Here is a 22,106-nt window from a genome sequence, read left to right as displayed (position 1 = left end):
TCAGTTTCAGTAATGATCAGAGAGTCTTCATGCCCTGTCAGAGTAATCCACATAATTATCTCTGCACCGAGCCCTAATACTAGAAAAATCTATACAAGTAAGGGGGCTTGTTTTTCTACATGGACAACTTAAAAATAGGTTTGGATCCTTTCACACCTACAGTTTCTGCAGTGGTAGAATATTATCTGTGATTTTTGATATAGCACTAAGTGTTCCATTCGTTAAAGTACACCACGCACCCTTTTCTAATTTTTCATCAATGTTCTTTTCGTCTTTAGTATCTCTGGTAGTATGTAAAGCCTGTTGAGATGTACTTTCCTTATCTGACCTCCTGTCAAAGACCCTATTCCTCCACACAATTTGTACTTTGTTTTAAATAAATTGGCTCTTCTTTTTTTGATTTAGATTTAGTTGTATAGTTGAAATATTTATCATAGATAATACTCTTTCTAGTGGCAATCATTGTGGCTAGAAGAGTTTCTGTACAATGGGTATTATGCTTCAGTCCTCCATACTTGATTTTTTACAAGGACGGAGTGACATTTTAAATAATCCTGTATTTTATGCCCAAGGCAGTCACTGAGACAAACCTTAAATCAGTCTGTCACCCTGACTGTATTCTTTCTCAAAAATTTTAACAGAGGTGGGTATACTTTATTTTGCATATGTAGCCTGTATTGTATGGTTGTGCTCAAAGAGCCCATATTTTCTGTGGAAAGCTCTAAATCTTTAAGGAAAGACTCACAAGTCCAACAAAGAATGGCCAGGTAAACCTTCCTTATAGATAATCCCATAAATCAAAAAGTAAAAAAAAAGTATGATACCATTAGGTAGAAGGAAATAAAAAGAGAAGATGTATGTAAAATAATGCTTTAATTTAATAAAGCATAATTTATGTCAATCATTTTTTTTTATTTTGTTACACCAAGTGATATACTGCTTATTTTTTGGTTAAAGCTTCACAACTGTTACTATCTTTTCCAAGAAGAAAATGGATGACTTTATTCAGATGTCTGACTGATTCTGTCGAATTTTGTAATGAAACATGCAATGAAACTTTTTTTGGCGTACATATAACTCACTCAAGCAGGGTAGTAGCTGCATCCCAAGTCTTAGACAATATCAATGCAGTAGTAGTTGTGAGGGGTCCCCACTGGCTACTTTTTAAATTCACTGTAAGATTGATATGATTTCTAAATCTTGGTCTTCTTTTGGGGCCATAGCTATCAGAGGTGTATCAATATGAGTATGACCACCCTGGAGGATAATCTTGGGACTATATGCTACTGTTGATATGGCTAGACCTTCTCTTACCACATACAGACAATATGTAATTATGAATGTAATTACTACAACATTTGACCTGGCTTAGCAGATGCAGCCTTGTCAACACATCCACCCTTCTTCTATCTATTATCTTGGTCTAGATGTCTTTATTGCTGTTGCTCTGATTTCTCCTGCTCATTCTTAGCGAGGCATTACTGAGATCAGGAGAGGAAGCTGTTTTATTGAGCATTATGGGTAAAGGAGATAAGATAGTAACCTGGAAAAGATTTAGATGCTGAGCTATGTAATGCCTAAATGCAAAAGTCCTACTGTTGTTGAGAATGGACCTCCATATCCAGCTCCATTGCTGTGGTAGATGTCATTTTTTTTATATTTTGTTTAAATACTTCAGTGGGTCTTATATAACAATGGGCAGACTATCTTCTTCCTGTTATTGCATTAGAAATTTTAATCCTGTGTATTGCCATTGTCAGTTGTTTATGGTAAATCTGGTCAGCTTTCTTTGATTTGATTAATGAAAGTTATTTTTTTCTTAGCTGGAGAGATAACTAAATCTTAAGTAATAGATAAAAGAAGTATAGTATGCTGCGTTGAAAAAAAATCACAGGTCACCTCTCCCAATAAGAAGTAGAATTTACAGCCAAGAACTAATAGGAATGTGGATGCAGGTAATTGTAGTTTATGGATGTGTGTGTTTTATGCACATTGGGAATTTGTGTGAGATAGTGGATAGAGCATGCAAAAAAAAAAACTGCACAGCTGTCAGGATACTTTACAAGGATACCTTTATCTCCTCTTTCTACATATCCCCCAGACTGCTTACTTAAGGATTTCATTGCTCGTGGCTCTGATATGAAAGTTAAGTCTGATAGCTGTCAAGGGAGGTGGAGTGGATGACTGAATGTGAACAAAATATCTCAGAATATTATTCTGAACATTTCATGACTATGCTGCCATCTTTTAGCATTCATCTAGAAGGTTTAACTAAACCTTTAGAGTTGCTGTATTAAAGGACAGCAATACCAATCTCAAGTATTTATTTTCAAAAAGTACTTTTCCTGTGCTTTAATCCAGCACCATTCAGCTTGATATTTTGTGGTTGTACACATCCTAAAACAGTATTAATCACTTGAAATCAGGCAGGTTAGTTAGTGCAGGGTAGAAAGTTGAGATATCATCCGAAATACTAAATTGTATGTGTGCTTCTGCCATAGTTAACATTTTAGGGACAGCAGGCTTTGTTAACTGAAGTAAGATGTGATGTTTTAGGGTATTTACAAAAACTGCTCCTTATGCAAATCTAGAAGTCTTCGTATAGTACACTAATTAGATGATTTTAGCAATATGTTTCTCATGTGGGAGAGTAGTAGAATTTGCCCACAACTGGTGCAATTTACCCCCAAGCATAAACCATACACTTTTTAAGATTCACTAGTGTTATCCATTCTAGTTATTTCTAAAAAAAGATTTAAAATTGAATTAATTGTGTGGTACTCTTCATCAGGGGAAAGTGACTTGTACTGTTAACAGGTATGCATACAGTAGTCTGTAAATCGCAACAGTAGGTTTTCAGTGAATGCAGTGTGTGTGTCACAAGGATAATAGTTCTAAATGGTGCTGTTAGTGGTGGCACAATAGGTGTGTGTGTGTGTGTGTGTGTGTGTGTGTGTGTGTGTGTGTGTGTGTGTGTGTGCGTGCGTGTGTGTGCGGGTGTGTGTGTATGTATGTGTCAGAGGCATAACATCCTGTGATCTGGCACCCGGGCCATCTGCCCCTTTGCTTCACACTAGCTGTGCTGCTGATGTGTATGTATGTGCTTCTTTGTGTGTTTGTATTCTGGGTGGGGAAACTTAAGAAACAGTCAGCATGGTGGTTGTATATATTTCTAAGCTAAGGTTACACTTCTGAGTAAAGGGTTTGATAATTTCTTTGTTTCTTTTATTTCTGTGCTGCCAAGTTTGCAGTATCTTTATTTAATAACCTTGATATCAAGCTTTTGTCATATCCAGTCCAGTCATAACTGCTGTGCATCATCTTATGACTTCAACAGGTAAACAATAAACCTACTAAGTTAAACAGAAAATTGTCTTCACCTATTTCAGTATGAAATAATTTCTTGAACTTAAAGAAGAAAATATTCCAATAGTCATTCCACCTGACCATGTCCAATTTTGAGGGTGAACAAGTCTCAGTTTGTAACTACGTCCTTTTATTGTTGAAGTCCATGTTGTTGTTCACTTCTTTCAAATGCAGAACACACACAGAAGTTAACAACAACTGATGTAATCCAAAAAAAAAAATCAGCCCTCCCAGTTGTATATTCTGAGTTAATAACCCAAACAACTAGAACTGTTAGTTCTTTCTACTCAGAAGGTGTGGCCTCACTGCCCATTGTATTGTCTGACTATTAATGTTCTATTTGTGGAATATTTCTGGGTATGCCCATATCATATGAAAATAATTTGGATTTTCATTTTGATTTTCATAATGCCAACAGTCATTATTTCTCTTAATTCCCTGGTACCCAGCTGCTTTTGGGTTACATGCCATAGATATAACATTGTGGTTGTAACAAAATGGATGCCAAATTTGCCATTTTGTATGTAATAGTGGCAAGAAAGTTAAGTCTTTTTGCAGGCATTAGAATGATTACCGATTCCTCAAGGCTGTCAGTGGTTCTTTTTCATTGTAATGCTATATTTTGCACCTGGAAGAAGTGATTTTTTTTTTCTGGTCAAGTTGTGGGAATGAAAGACTATTTCCATTTCTGTTGTATAATTATATATAGTTTCACAAAACACAGTGAGACATAAAAGGGCTTCGTATCAGAAAAGTGAAGTGGTTGTGAGGATATAATATTTTTTGTCATTACAAAAGCAATTCTAAGCCTGAATGTATCTTATATCTTATTGTCAGGTGCTCTCTGATGTTTCTAGAGACTTACTGAATTTCCATTAATGATATTTTTTGCTAAAAAATAAAAGTGCAATAGTAAAGTAACAGTAGTTTATTGTTAGACTCAGAAACTGGTGGTTGATCCCTATAATAATCACGTAACAAAATACACACACACACACACACACACACACACACACACACACACACACACACACACACACACACACTCAAAGTATAATGTGTATATTTGGGTAAGAAATGCTTGCAGAATGTTTTTGCTTAGTTTTTGAACTAGCTGGACAACCTCTATAGAAATGGTAGTAACAGATGGAATATTGTCAAAGGGCTGTGTTGTGTTTCTGTCACCAGTGAACAGTTATGGGGAAGATGAGGACCTGACAACATCTTCAGACAGTGACGAGGAGGTGATTAAGCAGTTTGAGATATCCGTGTCTCGTTCACAAAGCTTCCGTTCAGCAGTGTCAGAAAAATCCATTCAGGCAGGGTCAGAACGTAGACAGAAATTTACTCGCTTATTGTCAAATCATGAGGAATACAGCACAGAGGCTTCTGAGTGTGAAGGTATTTGCCGGTATAATTTTGTGCCCACAAGAACAGAACAGTTTAGACCCATCTATACCTTGCTTGCAGCATGCAAACATGTTTAAAGTTTTTTTCTTTTTGATAATGCCTTAGCTGCCTCCAGTGTTATGCCTGTTTTACTTGCTATGTGGTTGTTGATTTTGCATGCTTGTGTACGTGTTTGTATTTTTCTGCATAAAATTACTTACCTAACAACACATTTTATATCCTGAATTTTGTTTCTTTTTATTTCTGTTGAAAGTAGCACCATCTTAGCTGCACTCACAGACTTGCATGATTGAGGCAGTTTCTCATATTTAATCCCCATTTTCTGAGACCCTGCTGTAGCCATGAAGAATGCTGTCTTTGATCAAATGTCTGAGAAGGTTCTGCAATATCTAGAGTTGTCCCAGTTGTGGTAAGCAGATATAAGAGTAACTACATCCTAATGTTATATTTTTGCTTTGTTTGCCACTTTTTATACCCAGATGGGTTTAGTCAACTGAGTGGGCATGATATCCATTCTTCCGGTGAAGATGACCGTATATCTTTTGGGACCACGTCTGAGGCATATGATCCTGCACACAGGAAGACTTCTGGTACAGATGCTAGCATGGCCCAGAGTCTCAGTTGCCATGCCACTGAAGGGAGCTTTGAAATGGAGACTGCATTTGATATCCAAACCTGTAGTGGGAACGAACGTACCGACAGCTCTTCTGCTTGTAGTTTGGAGGTAATGTTTTGATCTTATTCATTCATTATTTACTTTTTATATATTTGTTTCATGCTATGAGTGGTGATAACAACTCCTACTGGAGGGCTTCACTGTTTAAAAGCTATACTGAACTCTAGGCCTGTTTTTGCTTTAAAATCCCAACATATCATTAAGAGGGATAAAAAACTGTATTTACATGTAGTACTTGTTCAACAGTCATAGATCACTGAACCATTTATGTCACCCATTTCCTTTTTTCTATCTCTTTTTTTCTGGGCATGCCAGCAGTGCTCATTGGTAGAACATTCTGTAGGTCTGGTATGGTCTAGTAGAAAATGGAACTTTCAGCATTAGAATTGCATTTATCAACAGTGAACTCCAAGCTGAATTTGTAGTCATGTCTCAGCTTCCTTCCTAGCAAGTGCAAAAAGATTGAAGGCCACGCCTCTTGTTGGACCACAAAATATTTTGATAAGATTTTTGTTTGGGAGTATGCAAGCAAAGAAAAATAGTAAAAGACCAGCCTACAACCTGAGTTTGAGGAGTGGTACTGAGCTTTAATGGAGGAATGCAGGGGATGATGGATGTGCTCATCCTGTGGGCGGGATGTGGCTTCTGGCTGGATTACTGATGCCCTGGGATAAAAAGAAGCTTGCTAATGCCAGCAGGATGGCTCTTGGAGGACATCACCAGTAAGTACCCAAGTTGGTAATGGTAGACCTTGACACAGCATACAAAGGAGCATGCATTTATTTATTATTTGTTTACTGCAAAAGTCCAACTGGGACAGAGCCCGTTTTCGGCAGAGGCCCAGGGAGAAAAGCTCCAGACACACGGCTTTGAAATGTGGGAGGAAACCAGAGTATCCGGAGGAAACCCACACGAATGTAGGGAAGACATGCAGACTCTGCACAGAAGACATCCCAGTTGAGAATCAAACCTGAGAACCTCTTGCTGTGAGGTAACGATGCTAACCACTGCACCACTGCACCACCCAAAAGGCTGTTTAAACAAGCATTAATGTTGTGTGCATTTTTACATGCAAAATATATGTACAACAATAAAATATATATATCTGTAGTGTACCCGCAGGTGTAGCTGAAGAGATATGGGTTCCTTCCTACCTGACTCAGTGACACCCCTATAGTTCCCGACACACCAAGGTAGCAAGAGGGGCAGATTTTATTCTAGGTGACACATCTAGTTTAAAAAGGCAATACCACAACCATAAACAAATTATTTCAACAGTGTACCAGTTAGCAAAAAGCAAGGTGAGATATGCATGCAATAAAAACATACATTCACCCTCTTCCCCAGAACTCAACAGAGGAAAGTCTTGACATTCAAACATGCACAAAGAAAGCAATATCAATGAGCAGTAAAGTTTATAATGCAGCAATACAAACATGGGAAAAAATGCAATGTCATTAAGCAATAAAAGAATCATAATACAACAATACAGATATGAGAAAATGCAATGTCATTGAGCAACAACATTCTTGAAGACAGCAGTACTAACACAAGCAAAATGCAATGTCATTGAACAATGAGGATTTATAATGCAACAATACAAATATGGGAAAATGCAATGTCATTGACCAGTAAAGATTCTTTAAGGCAGCAGTACTAACATGGCAAAAAGCATTATCATTGAACAATAAAGATTTATAATGCCACAATACAAATATGAGAGGAATGCAATGTCATTCAGCAGTACTAACACCCTCTACCCCCTTGATCAAGTCTAAACAGACCAACTATGAAACACTCTATTATACCTTGTTCACTGGCCAGTGATGACTTACAGTCTTGCTGCCGGCATGATGGGGCCCAAGTTGGAGCTCATATGGATCCAGTTATTTGTAATCCACAAGGGATTAAAAGGGGTGGGGGGACCACAATCCTATAAAAATATAAAATGATGGCCAGAGCCTCTCACCACTCCATTGAGAATATCCTAGTGATCAGGCTCCATGGTTCCTCTGATGAGAAAAGTAGAAAATCACCTACCAGAAGTCTGGTAATCATCTATGGCTTCTTGGTACTAGGCCCAAGGGAGCCCCTTTTCTTGCTGAATCATAGCAGGCGTGGAACTACTGGTTTCAGACTTCTCTCCTGATTCCACAAAATAGCATATCCAGAATTTCAGCAAGAGACAGACACAATCTGCTACTTCATTTCCCTATCCCAAAACACTAGAAAAGAAAATCCAGTCATGCTGCAAGGCACTTTTTCCCTTCAGCTCCATGTTTCAGTCTTCCCTCCTTCAGCTAGTGTTTCAGAATCCTCTTTCACTTTCGAAATTGTCTTTTTATATTTATGAAAAAGAGCTCTGCCTTGTGGTGTAATGGAAAACTACAGTCTATTACTTCTACAAGAAATACAGTGGGAGCTACACTCTTCCCTCATGTGAAAATCTTGGATCCCCCCAAGTCAAAGGTAGATTAGCAGAAAATATTTACAAACACTAATGCACCATCAACTGAACAATATTTTTGCACTCAAAAGGTACATTCCACAAAGGGTAATCAGCCTTATGCTTAACTTGGGATGGAGTGTTACCATTGGAGTAGGAGGCATAGGGATTATGAGCACAGACCCTCCGATGAGCTGTGGTCACAGGTTCCTGTGTACTATGTGCCAAACTGTTATAGGTAAGTCACTGTAGGGGGCCGAATAAGTCTCTGCAGTTTGGGTTCGGAAGAGACAGCTAAGGAATTTTGCTCGGAAGGTTTGTCACTCACATCACATTCAATGTCTAGTTCTTCAGTAGGCATATTGTCTACTTCTAAGATCTTTTCTTGTATAACTTTACTTTCATTTTCCATAACGGTATGACTGTCCTCGGCACTATTTTCTGATGTTTACATAGCAGGGTCTCCATAAGTATCGGGTTCTGCAAGAGGCACAGAAACTTTACTTAGTCTATTGTTAGGTCTGGGCTGCTCAAAATGACAAAGAACGAATTCTGTTGCATTTACATTGAGATTACAGCCCACGGGGTCTTGAACATCCTCATAAAAAATCCCACTGAAACCCCAGCCATCATCACTGTCCTCCTCTCCTTCAGCAGGATGAAGCATAGGCTCTTCACTATTGAAGAGGATAGTTCCTCTCTGCCTTAGCCTTCTGGATCGCCTTGAGTTAGGCTTCTGCTGAGCAATTCTGGGTTCTGGATTCATGAGTCTCACTGATTTTGCCAAAGGCATTAAGTTGTTTTGGTGCCAGGTTTTAATGTGTCCTTCTTTCCCCTCAGGGCAAACTTGGTAGACAGGGATATTAGGTAGCTGAGAACAAATTATGTAAATCTCAGCTCCCCAGTGGTCAGCTAGTTTATGATTTCCTTGTAGTCTGAAATTTCTCAAAAGAACTCTGTCGCCTGGCTGCAAATCATGCATCTTTACTTTTTTGTCATAGTGAGCCTTGTTTCACTGATGTCTTTGTCCTGCTGATTTTTCAGCAAGGTCATAAGCCTGTCTGAGGTTCTTCTTGAGTCTCTCCACATAACTGCTGTGAGATCGCACTGGTGTATCATCAGCTCTGACTCCAAAGTTGATGTCAACAGGAAAATGAGCTTCTCTTCCAGACATTAGGAAGTAAGGCGAGAATTCTGTAGCATCATTTTTAGTACTGTTGTAAGCATGCACCACTGTGGCTACATGTCTACTCCATTGACTCTTCTTCTCAGCAGATAGTGTCCCCAACATGTCTAGTAAAATTCTGTTGAAACGCTCAGGCTGAGGATTCCCTTGAGGATGATGAGGAGTGGTGTGGCTGTTTTGGACTCCCAACACAGTGAGTAGTTCATGGACAAGCTTGCTCTCAAAATCACATCCTTGATCAGAGTGTATCCTTTTTGGCAGGCCATAGTGTACAAAAAACATCTCAACTAGTAGTTTCGCCACTGTAATAACTTTCTGATCACAAGTGGGAAATGCTTGAGCATATTGGGTATAGTGGTCTTTCACCACCAGCACATTACTGATCCCTCTTTCATCCAGTTCAATGCACAGAAAATCTATACAGACCAGTTCCATGGGTCCACTACTTTCCATTTGATCCAATGGGACAGCTCTGGTCTGCAGAGTCTTTCTCTTAATGCAACAAAGCCATGTACGACAATAATCCTCAACATCTTGCTTCATTCATGGCCAGTAGAACCTGTCTAATGGAACGAAGACATGTACGACAATAATCCTCAACATCTTGCTTCTTGCATGGCCAGTAGAACCTGTCTAATGGAATGAAGATTTGTACAACAATAATCCTCAACATCTTGCTTCATGCATGGCCAGTAGAACTTGTCTCATACCAGATCCATAGTTCTGTCATAACCAAGATGACCATATTCATCATGCAATGACCGGAGTACTAATTCTCTATACTTCTGAGGAAGCAACAATTGCCATTTTTCACTGACGAGTGCACTAGGAGATCTCCTATACACTAGTCCATTCTGTATCTGGAGTCTGTCCCATTCTTTGGCCAAAAGTATTGCCAGAGGATGAATATCCGTGTGAAGCATATTAACTTGCTTCTTGTCTAAAGCAGCTACCACCAGCTGACCTAAGGGGTCTTCTCTTTGATCTCTCTTGAGGTCACTGTTACTTAAATCTGGTAGTGATGAAGCCTGCAAAGTGACCAGATTAGGCTTGGGGTATGCTTGCTGCAGACCGACCCAACTTCTGGGCCCATCATTCAGTGTGTTGATAACAGGTTGCAATCTGACACATAGCTCTTGCCCCTGGCACTGGAATTTCCACCCATTCATTGTTGGGGTGTAAATCTCCTTGATGTCTTCTGTTTAGACCATCAGCATCTCCATTTTCATGTCCTGGGTGGTATTTCAAATTATAGTTGCATAGAGCTGCCATCCATCTGTGGCCAGTAGTATCTAGATTTGCAGTGGTCTGGATGTATGTCAGAGGATTGTTGTTAGTCTGCACTTCAAATTCAGCCCCATAGAGATAGTCATGCAGCTTGCCCACTACCACCCACTTTAAGGCAAGGAATTCCAACTTGCGTGCAGGGTAGTTTCTTTCTGTGGGGGATAAACTCCAACTGATAAAAGCCACAGATCTCAGCTTCTTATCATACTCCTGGTAAAGGACTCCTCCTAAGCCATCCCTGCTAGCATCCACATGTAAAGTGTATGGCTTTGTTGAGTCAGCATATGCCAGCACAGGGGCATGTGTGAGGCAATACTTAAGCTGTTCAAATGACTCTTCTCACTCAGGAGCCCAACTACCTTCGATGAGTTCTTTAGAGCCTCTCTGTCCCTTAGGCTTTTTCACAAGGATATCTTTATCTGTTTCATCTGCTTTCTCATCATTTTGGCGAATATGGTTGAGGGGTCTTGCTGTCTTTGAAAATCCTTCCACAAATCTTCTTTAGTAACTGCAGAACCCCAGGAAAGATCGCAGCTCTGTGATAGTTTTGGATCTGGGCCAAGATGTCACCGCTTCAACTTTGCTGGGATCTGTGGATATTCCATTTGCAGACACTACATGTCCAACATAGGTCACTGAAGGTTGGAAGAACTTGCATTCGTCCAATGACAACTTCAGGCCTTCCTTCTCAATCCTGTCCAATACCTTCATGAGTCTTTCTTCGTGCTCCTCTAGGGTCCTCCCAGAGACAGTGATGTCATCCAGGTAGACTAAGACTTCCAGGAGATGCATGTCTCCAGCTGTTCTTTCCATGATTCTCTGGAAAGTTGCCGGTGCATTTGATAAACCTTGAGATAAGTGATCAAACTCAAAAAATCCCAAAGGGGTGATGAAAGCAGTCTTCTCTTTATCTTCTGGGTGCATAGGGATTTGATAGTATCCAGTCCTTAAGTCTAGCACACTGAACCACTTACTGCCCACCAAGCAATTTAGAGCATCTTCAGTCCGGGGAGTTGTGTACTGGTCTGGAATGGTTCGCTGATTCAGAGGACGGTAGTCAACACACATGCAAATTGACCCATTCTTTTTCCTGACAACAACAATGGGAGAGGCATATGGACTTCTTGACTCTCGAATTATCCCTGTGACTTTTAGTTCTTCCAAATGTTTTCTTAAGTCCTCCAGGTCTCCTGGGGCTATTCTTCTGGAACGTTCCCTGAAGGGCCTTTTCCTCTTTTACACTTATTCGGTGTTCTGCACTTTTTGCACAGCCCACATCTAGTTCACTAGTAGAAAAACAATTTTTCTTTTTTATTAGTAGCTCTTTAACTCTGATTATCCACTCAGGGGGCAAGAGACCACCTCTTATCTCAATATCGTCCAGCTTCAATTTGTTGGCTCTGCTCTCATTCCTTGTCAACACAGAAGCAGGTAAGCGAGTGGCAGCATAAACAATTCCCAAATGCACTTGTGAATGCAGGACAATGGGAGTACTTCCTTTATTTTTCAACTCCACAGGCAAAGTGTCATAAGGATGCTTTAACTTGTGCACAGCCAAACATCTGGGACTAGATGTTCATCGTGTTACCCTGCTGCAGTCATCACACTTGGGTTATCCTGTCGTCAGGCGGTCCCGCAGTCGGCTGGAATTCCAAAGCCTTGGTCTGGCATCGGTTGCGTCACTTCTTCCCTGACGTCAGTGCGCCAGGGGTATATATAATGCAACCAACGCCATTTTCTTCAGTCTTTCTTGCCGTGCAGTGCCCGAAGCAGAAGCAGTTTGCAAATGCCGGTCGGCCGACTACTGAGATTTTCGAATTCGAATTTCAGACCGAAGTCTTCTATAAAGCTAAGTACCCCATTGGGGAAACTTTTCCTGCCTCAGACCGATGTCAGAAAAAGTTAACAATTGTATTTCTTGTGGGAAGCAAATACCTCATAAGGATTTTCATTCTTATTGCATACCTTGCCTAGGCCCAGACCACGACGTCACTAGTTGTCATTTTTGTGCTAGGTTTAATAAGCGTACAATTAAAAGATGCTTTGATTTCACACGACACTACTTCGGTAGGAAATTTAACTACACCATGCCATCGGAGCAACCGACTACAGGTGTACACAAAAAACGTAAGGATAAGGACATACAGCCCAGGCCTAAGCCAGATTCCGATGCCTCGGCTGGTCCGGTCTCCGGTTCTCCGGTCCTCAGTGAGGCTCCGACGCAGCCCCTTACTACCGCAGATTTGGAACCCGAGACCGCTTCAGAAATTTTGACGGAATGTACCAGGCCGACGCAGCCATTTAGTTCAGGCCCTACCGACGACATTGCTGAAAAAGATGTCGGTGCTGCAGAAACACCATCGGTTTCTGAAGGCGTTTTCAGACTGACGACGCTCACCATTAAATCGTATTCTAAGACGAAGACTCCTATTAAATCTAAAAAGACTGCACTTCAGTCCCCTGTTCAAGGCCCCATGCCTAGGAAACAGATGCTCAAAATGGCTGAAGATTTGATCACTTTAATCAGGGGTTCCCAGCCCCCTCCTGACAAAAGGCCTAGACAAGAGGAAGATTATGCATCCTCTGAACAAGTGTCCATTTCTTCAGACTCCTCTGAGGACCAAGATTACTCCTTCTCCCCTTATGAAGATTCGGATGCTGAGGATTCCATTCCCTCAGCTTCTCCTCCTGAAGACTACTCCTTTGGGGAAACTTTACATACTATGCGGGAACATTTTCACTGGGAAGGCCAGGACTACTCTGACTCGAAGAAAAAGCTCAGAGAGTTTCTTTTACTCCCCCAACACAGACCACGTGCCATCCCACCAATTTTAGACATTGTGGATGATGTTTACTTAGAATCCAGTTTTAACCCTGATTCTCTACCTCCTGCTCCGGCTAAGCCTGACAGATATTATAGAGTGCCTGATTCCCACAAATTTCTTTACAAAAGACCTGTTGCTGACCCAGAGACAATCTCCCAGGGTCCCAAGGGGGCTAAAGCTTCTATGGCTAAAAATCCTGTACCTTCTGAGAGGGATTCCAGAGCACTAGACAGGTGGGGGAAAAAGGTTTACACCTCAGCCACTCTAGCTATGAGGGCACTAAATTGCCAATTTCACATGCTTATGTATCAGCAATTTCTAATCTCTCAGTTAAAGCAAAAAATGACCACTCTCCCTCAACAATCTGAATTGAAAGAAATGCAGGATCTGTTGCATGCCATTGAACAAGTGGGCAAACATACCTTACAATGTGGGTTTGATTCTTTGGAGGCCTCCTTCAGAGCAGCTGTCACTGGGTCTGTTATACGTAGGCATGCTTGGTTAAAGGAACAAACTCTACCTGCTCATGTTAAAGCAAAACTTCTAGATGCTCCCTTACAGCAGGATGTTCTTTTTGGAGTTAAAGAAGAAGAAGTCTTAAAGAAAATGGAGGATAAGGCAAAATCTATGCAGACAGTCAAAGATTTCCTACAGGTACAGCCCCCTTGCTTCAGCAGAAACTGGCCAACAAAAACTTGGTCCTTTCCCGATACAGACAGACCACAGAGGGGTAAATACAGATGCCAAAGGGGCAGAGGACAACCACAAGCCCAATACAAACCTTGCCAATGGGGCACTGCAACACAGAAGGGAGGAGAAAACAGGTCCCAATCTACCAGAAGGCAAACTCAATGACTTGCACCTCATCTGGCCAAGCAACACTCTCTTGGCAGCCCCCTTGGGAGGAAAACTCGCACTTTTTTCAGACAACTGGCACATTGTCACAAAGGACAACTGGGTCCTAGACATAATTTTAATAGGATACAGATTCCATTTTCACACCTTGCCAATGAAAAGAGGAATGCCAAACCTGCCACAAAATCAATGGGCAGAAGCACAAAAACAAATTACAGCTCTCATGGACATGAGAGCCATTCAACTGGTACCTACTCGAGAGCAAGGTCAAGGATTTTACTCAAGACTCTTTCTAGTGTCCAGAAAGGACAATGCCTGGAGACCAATTCTGGACCTCTCAATTCTAAACACTTACTTACAAATACTCAAATTCAAGATGCTAACACTACAGCAGCTTCTTCCCATGTTGGGCAAGGAAGCATGGCTAGTAACGTTGGACCTCAAGGAGGCATACCTGCATGTCCCTATCAGACAAAGTTGCAGAAGATACCTCCATTTCATTGCAGGTTCAACCCATTACCAATTCTCTGCACTGCCCTTTGGCTTATCTACTGCGCCCAGAGTCTTCACAAAATGCCTGGCACCAGTAATTGCATACTGCAGACAAAGAGGAATTCAAATATACCCGTACCTGGATGACTGCCTCATCCAAGCAGAAAGCAAGGACATTCTATTACATCATCTGGCTTTTGTGAAACATCTACTAAATTGCCTGGGGTACACAGTAAACGAAAAGAAGTCAAAACTAGTACCCTTACAAAATATGACATTCCTGGATGCCAGCTTGAATACAACGGCCCAGAAGGCTTATCTGACACCAGACAAACAACTACAACTGACTCAATATTTCAAAACAATGGCAACAAAGGCCCAATTAACTGCAAGAAAAATTCTGCAGGCCTTGGGCTTCATGGCATCTTGCATACTACTAATACCATTTGCAAAGCTGCATATGAGGAAATTACAGTGGTACCTAAAAAGCGTATGGTCTCATCACAGCCACAGCTTGGACACAATGATATCTCTCATTCCATGCCTACAACAGGAGTTCTATGGTGGTCACATGCATGTCACCTCAACAAGGGTCAGCCTTTCACCTTGCCCCCAGCCAGGCAAACTATCACAACAGATGCATCAGATTACGCCTGGGGGGCTCACATGGCAGGACAGTGCGTTCAAGGCATATGGACTGCAGATCAAAGCAATCTGCACATCAATCAAAAAGAGATGCTAGCTGTACAGAAAGCTCTGACAGCCTTCAAGGATCTATTACACCCAGGACAACTGACAATAAAGACGGACAACACCACAGAAATGTGGTACATAAACAAACAAGGGGGTACTCACTCCTACCCTCTGTGCAGGCAAGCAATGACCGTATGGAACACAGCTCTGGCTTACCAAGTTCAGTTACAAGCTCAATTCCTGCCAGGACAGAAGAATACATTGGCAGACGACCTCAGCAGAAACATCATGGATCCCCACGAGTGGAAACTAGATCCACAAGTATTTACAATGATAACTCAAAAATGGGGCCTTCCAGACATAGACCTGTTTGCCAGCCCTCAAAACTATCAACTAACAAAATTTTGTACAAGGGCACTTCACCATCAAGCGTGGAAAGTGGACGCACTCTCTTTCAGTTGGAAAAACCTGGCAGTATATGCCTTCCCTCCATTGCCTCTCCTCACAAAGGTACTTCTGAAAGTCAAAAAGGAGAGACCACGACTGATTCTCATAGCCCCAGACTGGCCACGCCAGCACTGGTACCCGCTTAAATCTGGCTGCACGGCAAATCAACTAAGCATCCAGCCAGCTCCTCTTTCCCAAGCAGTTATGGATGTTCTTCTGGAAGCTAGGAGGCCAAGCACCAGGAAGGCTTATTCAGACAAATGGAAAAGGTTTTGTGGCTGGAACCAATCTAAAGGCCAAGGCACAATTCAGCCTCACATGCCTCACATTCTACAGTATTTAACTGAGATGTTGCACAAAGGACTTTCTTTCTCCTCCATTAAAATCCATGCTTCAGCTATTTCGGCCCACTACAACACGGATCCACCCTTATTTTTGCATCCACTTCTAAGGCAGTTCCTCAGAGGGGCAAAAAACATTAGACCACCCAGGAGAGCACCTACACCAACGTGGGACCTCAATTTTGTTCTGGAAAAACTAACTCTACCTCCCTTTGAACCAGCTTTCTCTGCAGATCTTCAGTTCCTATCATGGAAGACTGCCCTGCTGCTAGCAATAACTTCAGCTAGAAGAGTCTCAGAGCTACAGGCACTAATGGCAGTGGAACCTTTCCTCATTTTTCATCAAGCCAGAGTATCTCTATGAACTAATCCTTCCTTTATGCCTAAGGTGGTTTCCACTGTGGCTTTAAATCAAACCATCCACTTACCCACCTTCTTCCCAAATCCACAGAACAAAGGTGAGAGACTGCTGCATTCCTTGGACATTCACAGGCAACTTTGTTACTACTTGGACAAAACTAAGGCTTTCAGAAAATCTGACTAGCTCTTTGTATCCTATGCTACAGCTTCTCAAGGAAAGGCTATATCAAAGCAAACCATTTCCAAATGGATAGGTCATTGCATACGTTTTTGCTATACCCATCATGGAAAACCAGTTCCTGCTACCATTAGGCCCCACTCTACCAGGGCAACAGCTACTTCTACAGCCTTTCTCAGAGGGGTTCCAACCAAGGAGATTTTGGAAGCTGCAACTTGGAGTTCAGTACACACCTTTACCAAACACTATCACTTACCACTTTACTCTAAGACCAGGGCGGGCTTCGCCACTGCAGTTCTGCAGGGCCTTCTAGCCTCCTCTAACCCTCTATGATACCTCCACCCATCCTTAGCTTTGGGATTCAACTCAAGTGTGATGACTGCAACAGGGTAACACGATGAACATAGTACAGTTTTGTACCTACCATAAATGTAGATGTTCGAGTGTACACCCTGCTGCAGTCCAGGTTACCCTCCCTCCATCCCCTCTGACCTACTGGCTAAATCTCTTCAATACCTTCCTGATGTATTTGCTTATAGATGAAAGGATTTTGTGTTTGTGCAAGTTTACTCAATTTGGTACTAATTACTGACCACCTTTTCGGGGGCACCTGACATCTGGGGCAAGAAAAACTGAAGAAAATGGCGTCGGTTGCATTATATATACCCCTGGCGCACTGACGTCAGGGAAGAAGTGACAGCAACCGACGCCAGACCAAGGCTTTGGAATTCCAGCTGACTGCGGGACCGCTTGACGACAGGATAACCCAAGTGTGATGACTGCAGCAGGGTGTACACTCAAACATCTACATTTATGGTAGGTACAAAACTGTACTTTCCAGCCCCGGTGGCAAGTCACTTTCTGGATTTGTTTCCATCATGAGATGAGAGAAAACTGTTTGTCCACACATCCTCACTTTGGCTCTCAAGCAGGTGACCTGACCAGGATGAATTATATGCTCTTTCTCAGACAGAGTCCACACATGACCAGTTTCATCCTCCTTACTATCCTTCTCCCTTTGAAGGGCACAAAAAGCTGGTCTCAGGAGAGGGTGTAATGTTGGGTGTTCCTGGGTCAACTGAGGCATTAGCATTCTTCTGACAAGGTCAGTATTTGTCCTTATTAAAATAGATGTGTAATCCTTTCCTTTTGACCTGGGGCACACAACAGCGAGTGTTTCAAAAACTTCTGTTGACCCAACAACTGAAGTGGAAAATTCTAACTTGAGTGAATACGGAACTTCGTGTCACTTAGCCCCCAGATCTCCAAATCTTCTAACTTTTCAAGTGGCAAATGCTTTAAGTATTTTTGGGAGAAGTCTCTGTACAGAATCGTGATTTGTGCACCAGTATCCAACAGTGCTTTACTGTACACGCCTTCTATTTTTACTGACATGACAGGGGACAGTCCCAGTAGGCCCTCGGGTGGTTTTTGTTTCTGGTGTTGTTATGCTGTACGGCAGTCAGCATGTGGTTGATGTATGACCGGTTGACCTCGCCATTTTAACGGATAAGACTATTGCTTAGTAATGCTTTGCAGTCTCAGATGCTGAGATTTTGGCTGAGATGGCTTTCCAATTCATTTGTTCACCTCAGATGAGCTAGAAGTGTGCATAGTAGGTAGTTTATCTCCCCTGTTACAAGGGTGAGTGTGGAATGGAGATCCAGGATGCTGACTCTTGATGTTAGATTTTATGGAGCTCTTTGTAACTGGGCACTCAGCTGGCTCCTTCACTGAGGCCCTTTGAAGTTTCCCTGCATTGCACTAGCCAAAAATAGTCAGTTCATTCTTTTCAAGTTCTCTGCATTAGGACACTTGTCACTTTATATGCCCTGTATCTTCACAGCGAAAACAAAATCCATAGGAAATCTGAGCATTGACTGATTCGGTTCTTTCCTGAGTCCTTTCATGATGGTTCTAGCTGATGTATTCCTCCCTTCAGCTAAAGTTACCAAGGCTTTCTGCAATTCCGCAACTGTCTCGGTGACTTGAGCTATGGTATCGGTCAGGGAAGATAACTGCATCTGCAACTGTGACACCTCTACATTGCAGACACTCTGGGCCACTACTCCTGTTTGAGTAGTGAGCATGGCTATAGCCTCCTGCTGGTGTTCCACTCACTGTTTTAGTTGCTGTTGAACACTGAGATTTGGCTTCCAACAGAGCTTCCTCTTCCCTCACCTATTTTACCAACTGAGAATAAGTTAGAGTATCTTCCTTATTTCTCATCCTCATTTTCCACACAATGGGGTCCATAGCTTGAGCTCCCTGTAAAATTTGTCCAATCTGTACTTGGTCAGCTACGTTCTGATCTGCCCCCTTCTTTAGGATGATCTGGTGGAGCATTTTATCAATTCTCTTAATGTAGTCAGATAGTTTCTCAGCAACTTCTTGGTATGTATGTTCAAACTGATACAGTAGGTCAGCAGCCCTCTCAGTCCTTCCAAATACATCCTGCAGTACTCCTAAATAATCCTTGGCCATGCAGTCTTGCTTACCCATCCTTAGGTTGCATATGGTATCCGCAGCTAATCCCTTTAGACTTTCAGCTATCTGCTGCTTATTCTGAGATTCTGGGATATCCCACTCCTCTAGGGCTTGTGAGAACTGATTCATCCAGGATTCAAAATCTTCCTCTCCCTGAGGTGTGGGTTGTTTGCCAGAAAAGAAACACAATTTGCGGTAGCCAAACCCAGTGATTGGCTGTGTAGGCTTTAAGCATTTTTCTACAATACTTCCCAAAGCATTCAAAACTTCAGGCCCTATAGTATTTATGGGCAGTGAAACTGCAGCATCTGGGTTCATGTTTCTGCTGGATTTGCTTTCCACATGTACAGGGGAATAGGGTGGAGTCCAAGGCAGTACAGGTAATCCTGGATGAGTCCCCAAATGTAGCGCACCTGCAGGTGTAGCTGAAGAGATATGGGTTCCTTCCTACCTGACTCTGGTGACACCCCCTAAAGGCCCGACACACCAAGGTGGCAGGAGGGACAGATTTTATTCTAGGTGACACATCTAGTTTAAAAAGGTAATAGAACAACCATAAACAAATTATTTCAACAGTGCACCAGTTAGCAGTAAAGCAAGGTGAGATATGCATGCAATAAAAACATAACATTCACCCTCTTCCCCAGAACTCAACAGAGGAAAGTCTTGACATTCAAACATGCACAAAGAAAGCAATATCAATGAGCAGTAAAGCTTTATAATGCAGCAAAGCAAACATGGGAAAAAAATGTAATGTCATTAAGCAATAAAAGAGTCATAATACAAAAATACAGATATGAGAAAATGCAATGTTATTGAGAAGCAAAATTCTTGAGGACAGCAGTACTAACACGAGCAAAATGCAATATCATTGAAGAATGAGGATTTATAATGCAACAATACAAATATGAGAAAATGCAATGTCATTGAGCAGTAGATTCTTTAAGGCAGCAGTACTAACATGACAAAATGCATTATCATTGAAAAATAAAGATTTATAGTGCCACAATACAAATATGAGAGAATTTCAGCAGTGCTAACACCCTCTACCCCCTTTATCAATTCTAAACAGACCAGCTATGAAACACTCTATTATACCTTGTTCACTGGCCAGTGAGTACTTACAGTCTTGCTGCCGGCATGATGGGGCCCAAGTTGGAGCTCATATGGATCCAGTTATTTTAATCCACAAAGCATTAAAGGGGGGGACCACAGTCTTATAAAAATATAAAATGATGGCCAGAGCCTCTCACCACTCTGTCGATAATTTCCTAGTGACCAGGCGCTGTGGTTCCTCTGATGAGAAAAATAGAAAGTCACCTACCAGAACTCTGGTAGTCATCTATGGCTTCTTGGTACTAGGTCCAAGGGAACTCCTTTTCTTGCTGAATCATGGCAGGCGTGGAACTACTGGTTTCAGACTTCTCTTCTGATTCTACAAAATAGCATATCCAGGATTTCAGCAAGAGACAGACACAATCTGCTACTTCACTTCCCTGTCCCAAAACACTCGAAAATCCAGTCATGCTGCAAGGCCCTTTTTTCCTTCAGCTTCGTGTTTCAGTCTTCCCTCCTTCAGCTAGTGTTCCAGAATCCTTTCACTTTCGAAATTGTCGTTCTATATTCCTGAAAAGGAGCTCCACCTTGTGGTGTAATGGAAAGCTGCAGTCTATTACTTCTACATGAAATAAAGTGGGAGCTACATACAAAATTATCAACTAGAAGAGAATGAAGACTTTGGATACTTGATATATTTTAAGGCTGATTATTTTCATAAACTTAATTCTGATATACAATATTGCTAAAGACTGGATATTTTCATAAAACGTTTGGTGATATATAAACATTACTCACACAATTGTTGAAGTGTATATGTATTGTCACAAGCAAATTTTTATGTGCCATTTTCTATTTTATTTACAGGTAGTATATATGAGAAATGTCAAGCTTCAGGCAAGTCCGAGGTTGGAGAAAGTGTGCAAAAGTAGTGATGTGTGTGACTAGACATAGTTAGCTGAAAGTTTTTGAAAGTTGTGAAAGAAGCAAGAGGTTAGTATATGACAGAGAATGTGAGGTTAGTTATGGGGATAGCAAAAGGGGGGAGGCAGAATACTGGGAGGCAGAATCACTGTCTGCAAGTAGAGACCCCAGTTGCACTATTTGCTGAATGAGATACTTGAGTGAGTGCTGTCATGCCGCTCAGCTGTTCAGATTTTGCTTCATATTTTTGGTCTGTGCCTCATAAAATTTGTGGTTTTCAGGATTTTTGTGGCAAATCAGTGAGGACTGACTTCACTAAATAATGATAGGTGTTTGAGTTTCAGACTTTATACCCCTCAGAAAAATGCATGATAACACAAGACCTTTTATTCTAGCAAATACGTTTATAAGAGCAATATTAAAATGAGTTTTTCTTCCCCATTATTTTGGCTTTATTTGTGCCAAGAGGTTGCGAGTTATGAGTGCTCCATAAGGTATGATCAGTAAAGCAATGGTGTATTGAAGAGAACTGTTATTTTGCCTTTCAGAGAAAGTAAGTCAGGCTGTGTAAACTATGCACACCTGAGTACACTGGGAAATGATATTTGCACTTGCTTTCTGAAAAAAGACGTCAGCCATTTCTGAAGTATGAGCATTAGGAAATGGTGAATACACTGAATGTTTTTCACTACAATCTAGATGTAAAGTTTAAGCAGTGTATGTAAACTGAAACCAAAGCTATAAATTCAGTGATACTGTGTTTCTAAAACAGTTCAGCAGTTCTGCTGCTAAGAAGTAAATCCAGTAATATGTCTGTACCTAGCCAGTTACTCTCTGACTAGGAATGCCGTCCTGCTGGGGAAGTTGTGTGCCATGTGAATGACCTGTGTATTGGAAAAAAGACCCCAAGCCAATGGGAACCTTTTGAAATGAAAGAAACGTTGGTTGTTGGAAAGAAGAACTCAAGTGAGTGGGGAACTTTACAGTGTAGAAGATTAATCGATTTACTAGATGTTTAGTAATACATTTATTGTGTGCAGAGTGAAATCTTAACAAGCTGTTTAAGTAAATTCAGAG

The 22,106-nt window shown here is 41.4% G+C and overlaps 1 protein-coding gene across 4 annotated transcripts in view; it reads left to right on the top strand.

Moving 5' to 3' along the window:
* SYT16 (synaptotagmin 16) overlaps window positions 1-22,106 on the top strand; it is a 1,077,368-nt gene that overhangs the window by 926,041 nt on the left and 129,221 nt on the right. For 3 of the 4 annotated variants that reach the window (XM_044074491.1, XM_044074489.1, XM_044074488.1), the window contains one exon: window positions 5,256-5,500. In XM_044074491.1, coding sequence (XP_043930426.1) covers window positions 5,256-5,500 — 245 coding nt within the window. Of the gene's footprint in view, window positions 1-4,554; window positions 4,768-5,255; window positions 5,501-22,106 lie in introns of all 4 variants that reach the window. The other variant, XM_044074490.1, reaches the window with a different exon arrangement.

Source organism: Protopterus annectens, chromosome 6.part0 (assembly GCF_019279795.1).
Source record: "Protopterus annectens isolate FY-2018-M chromosome 6.part0, PAN1.0, whole genome shotgun sequence".
NCBI lineage: Eukaryota > Metazoa > Chordata > Ceratodontiformes > Protopteridae > Protopterus > Protopterus annectens.
The sequence above is the reverse complement of the archived record's forward strand: the minus strand, read 5'-3'. Positions and strand labels throughout refer to the sequence as shown.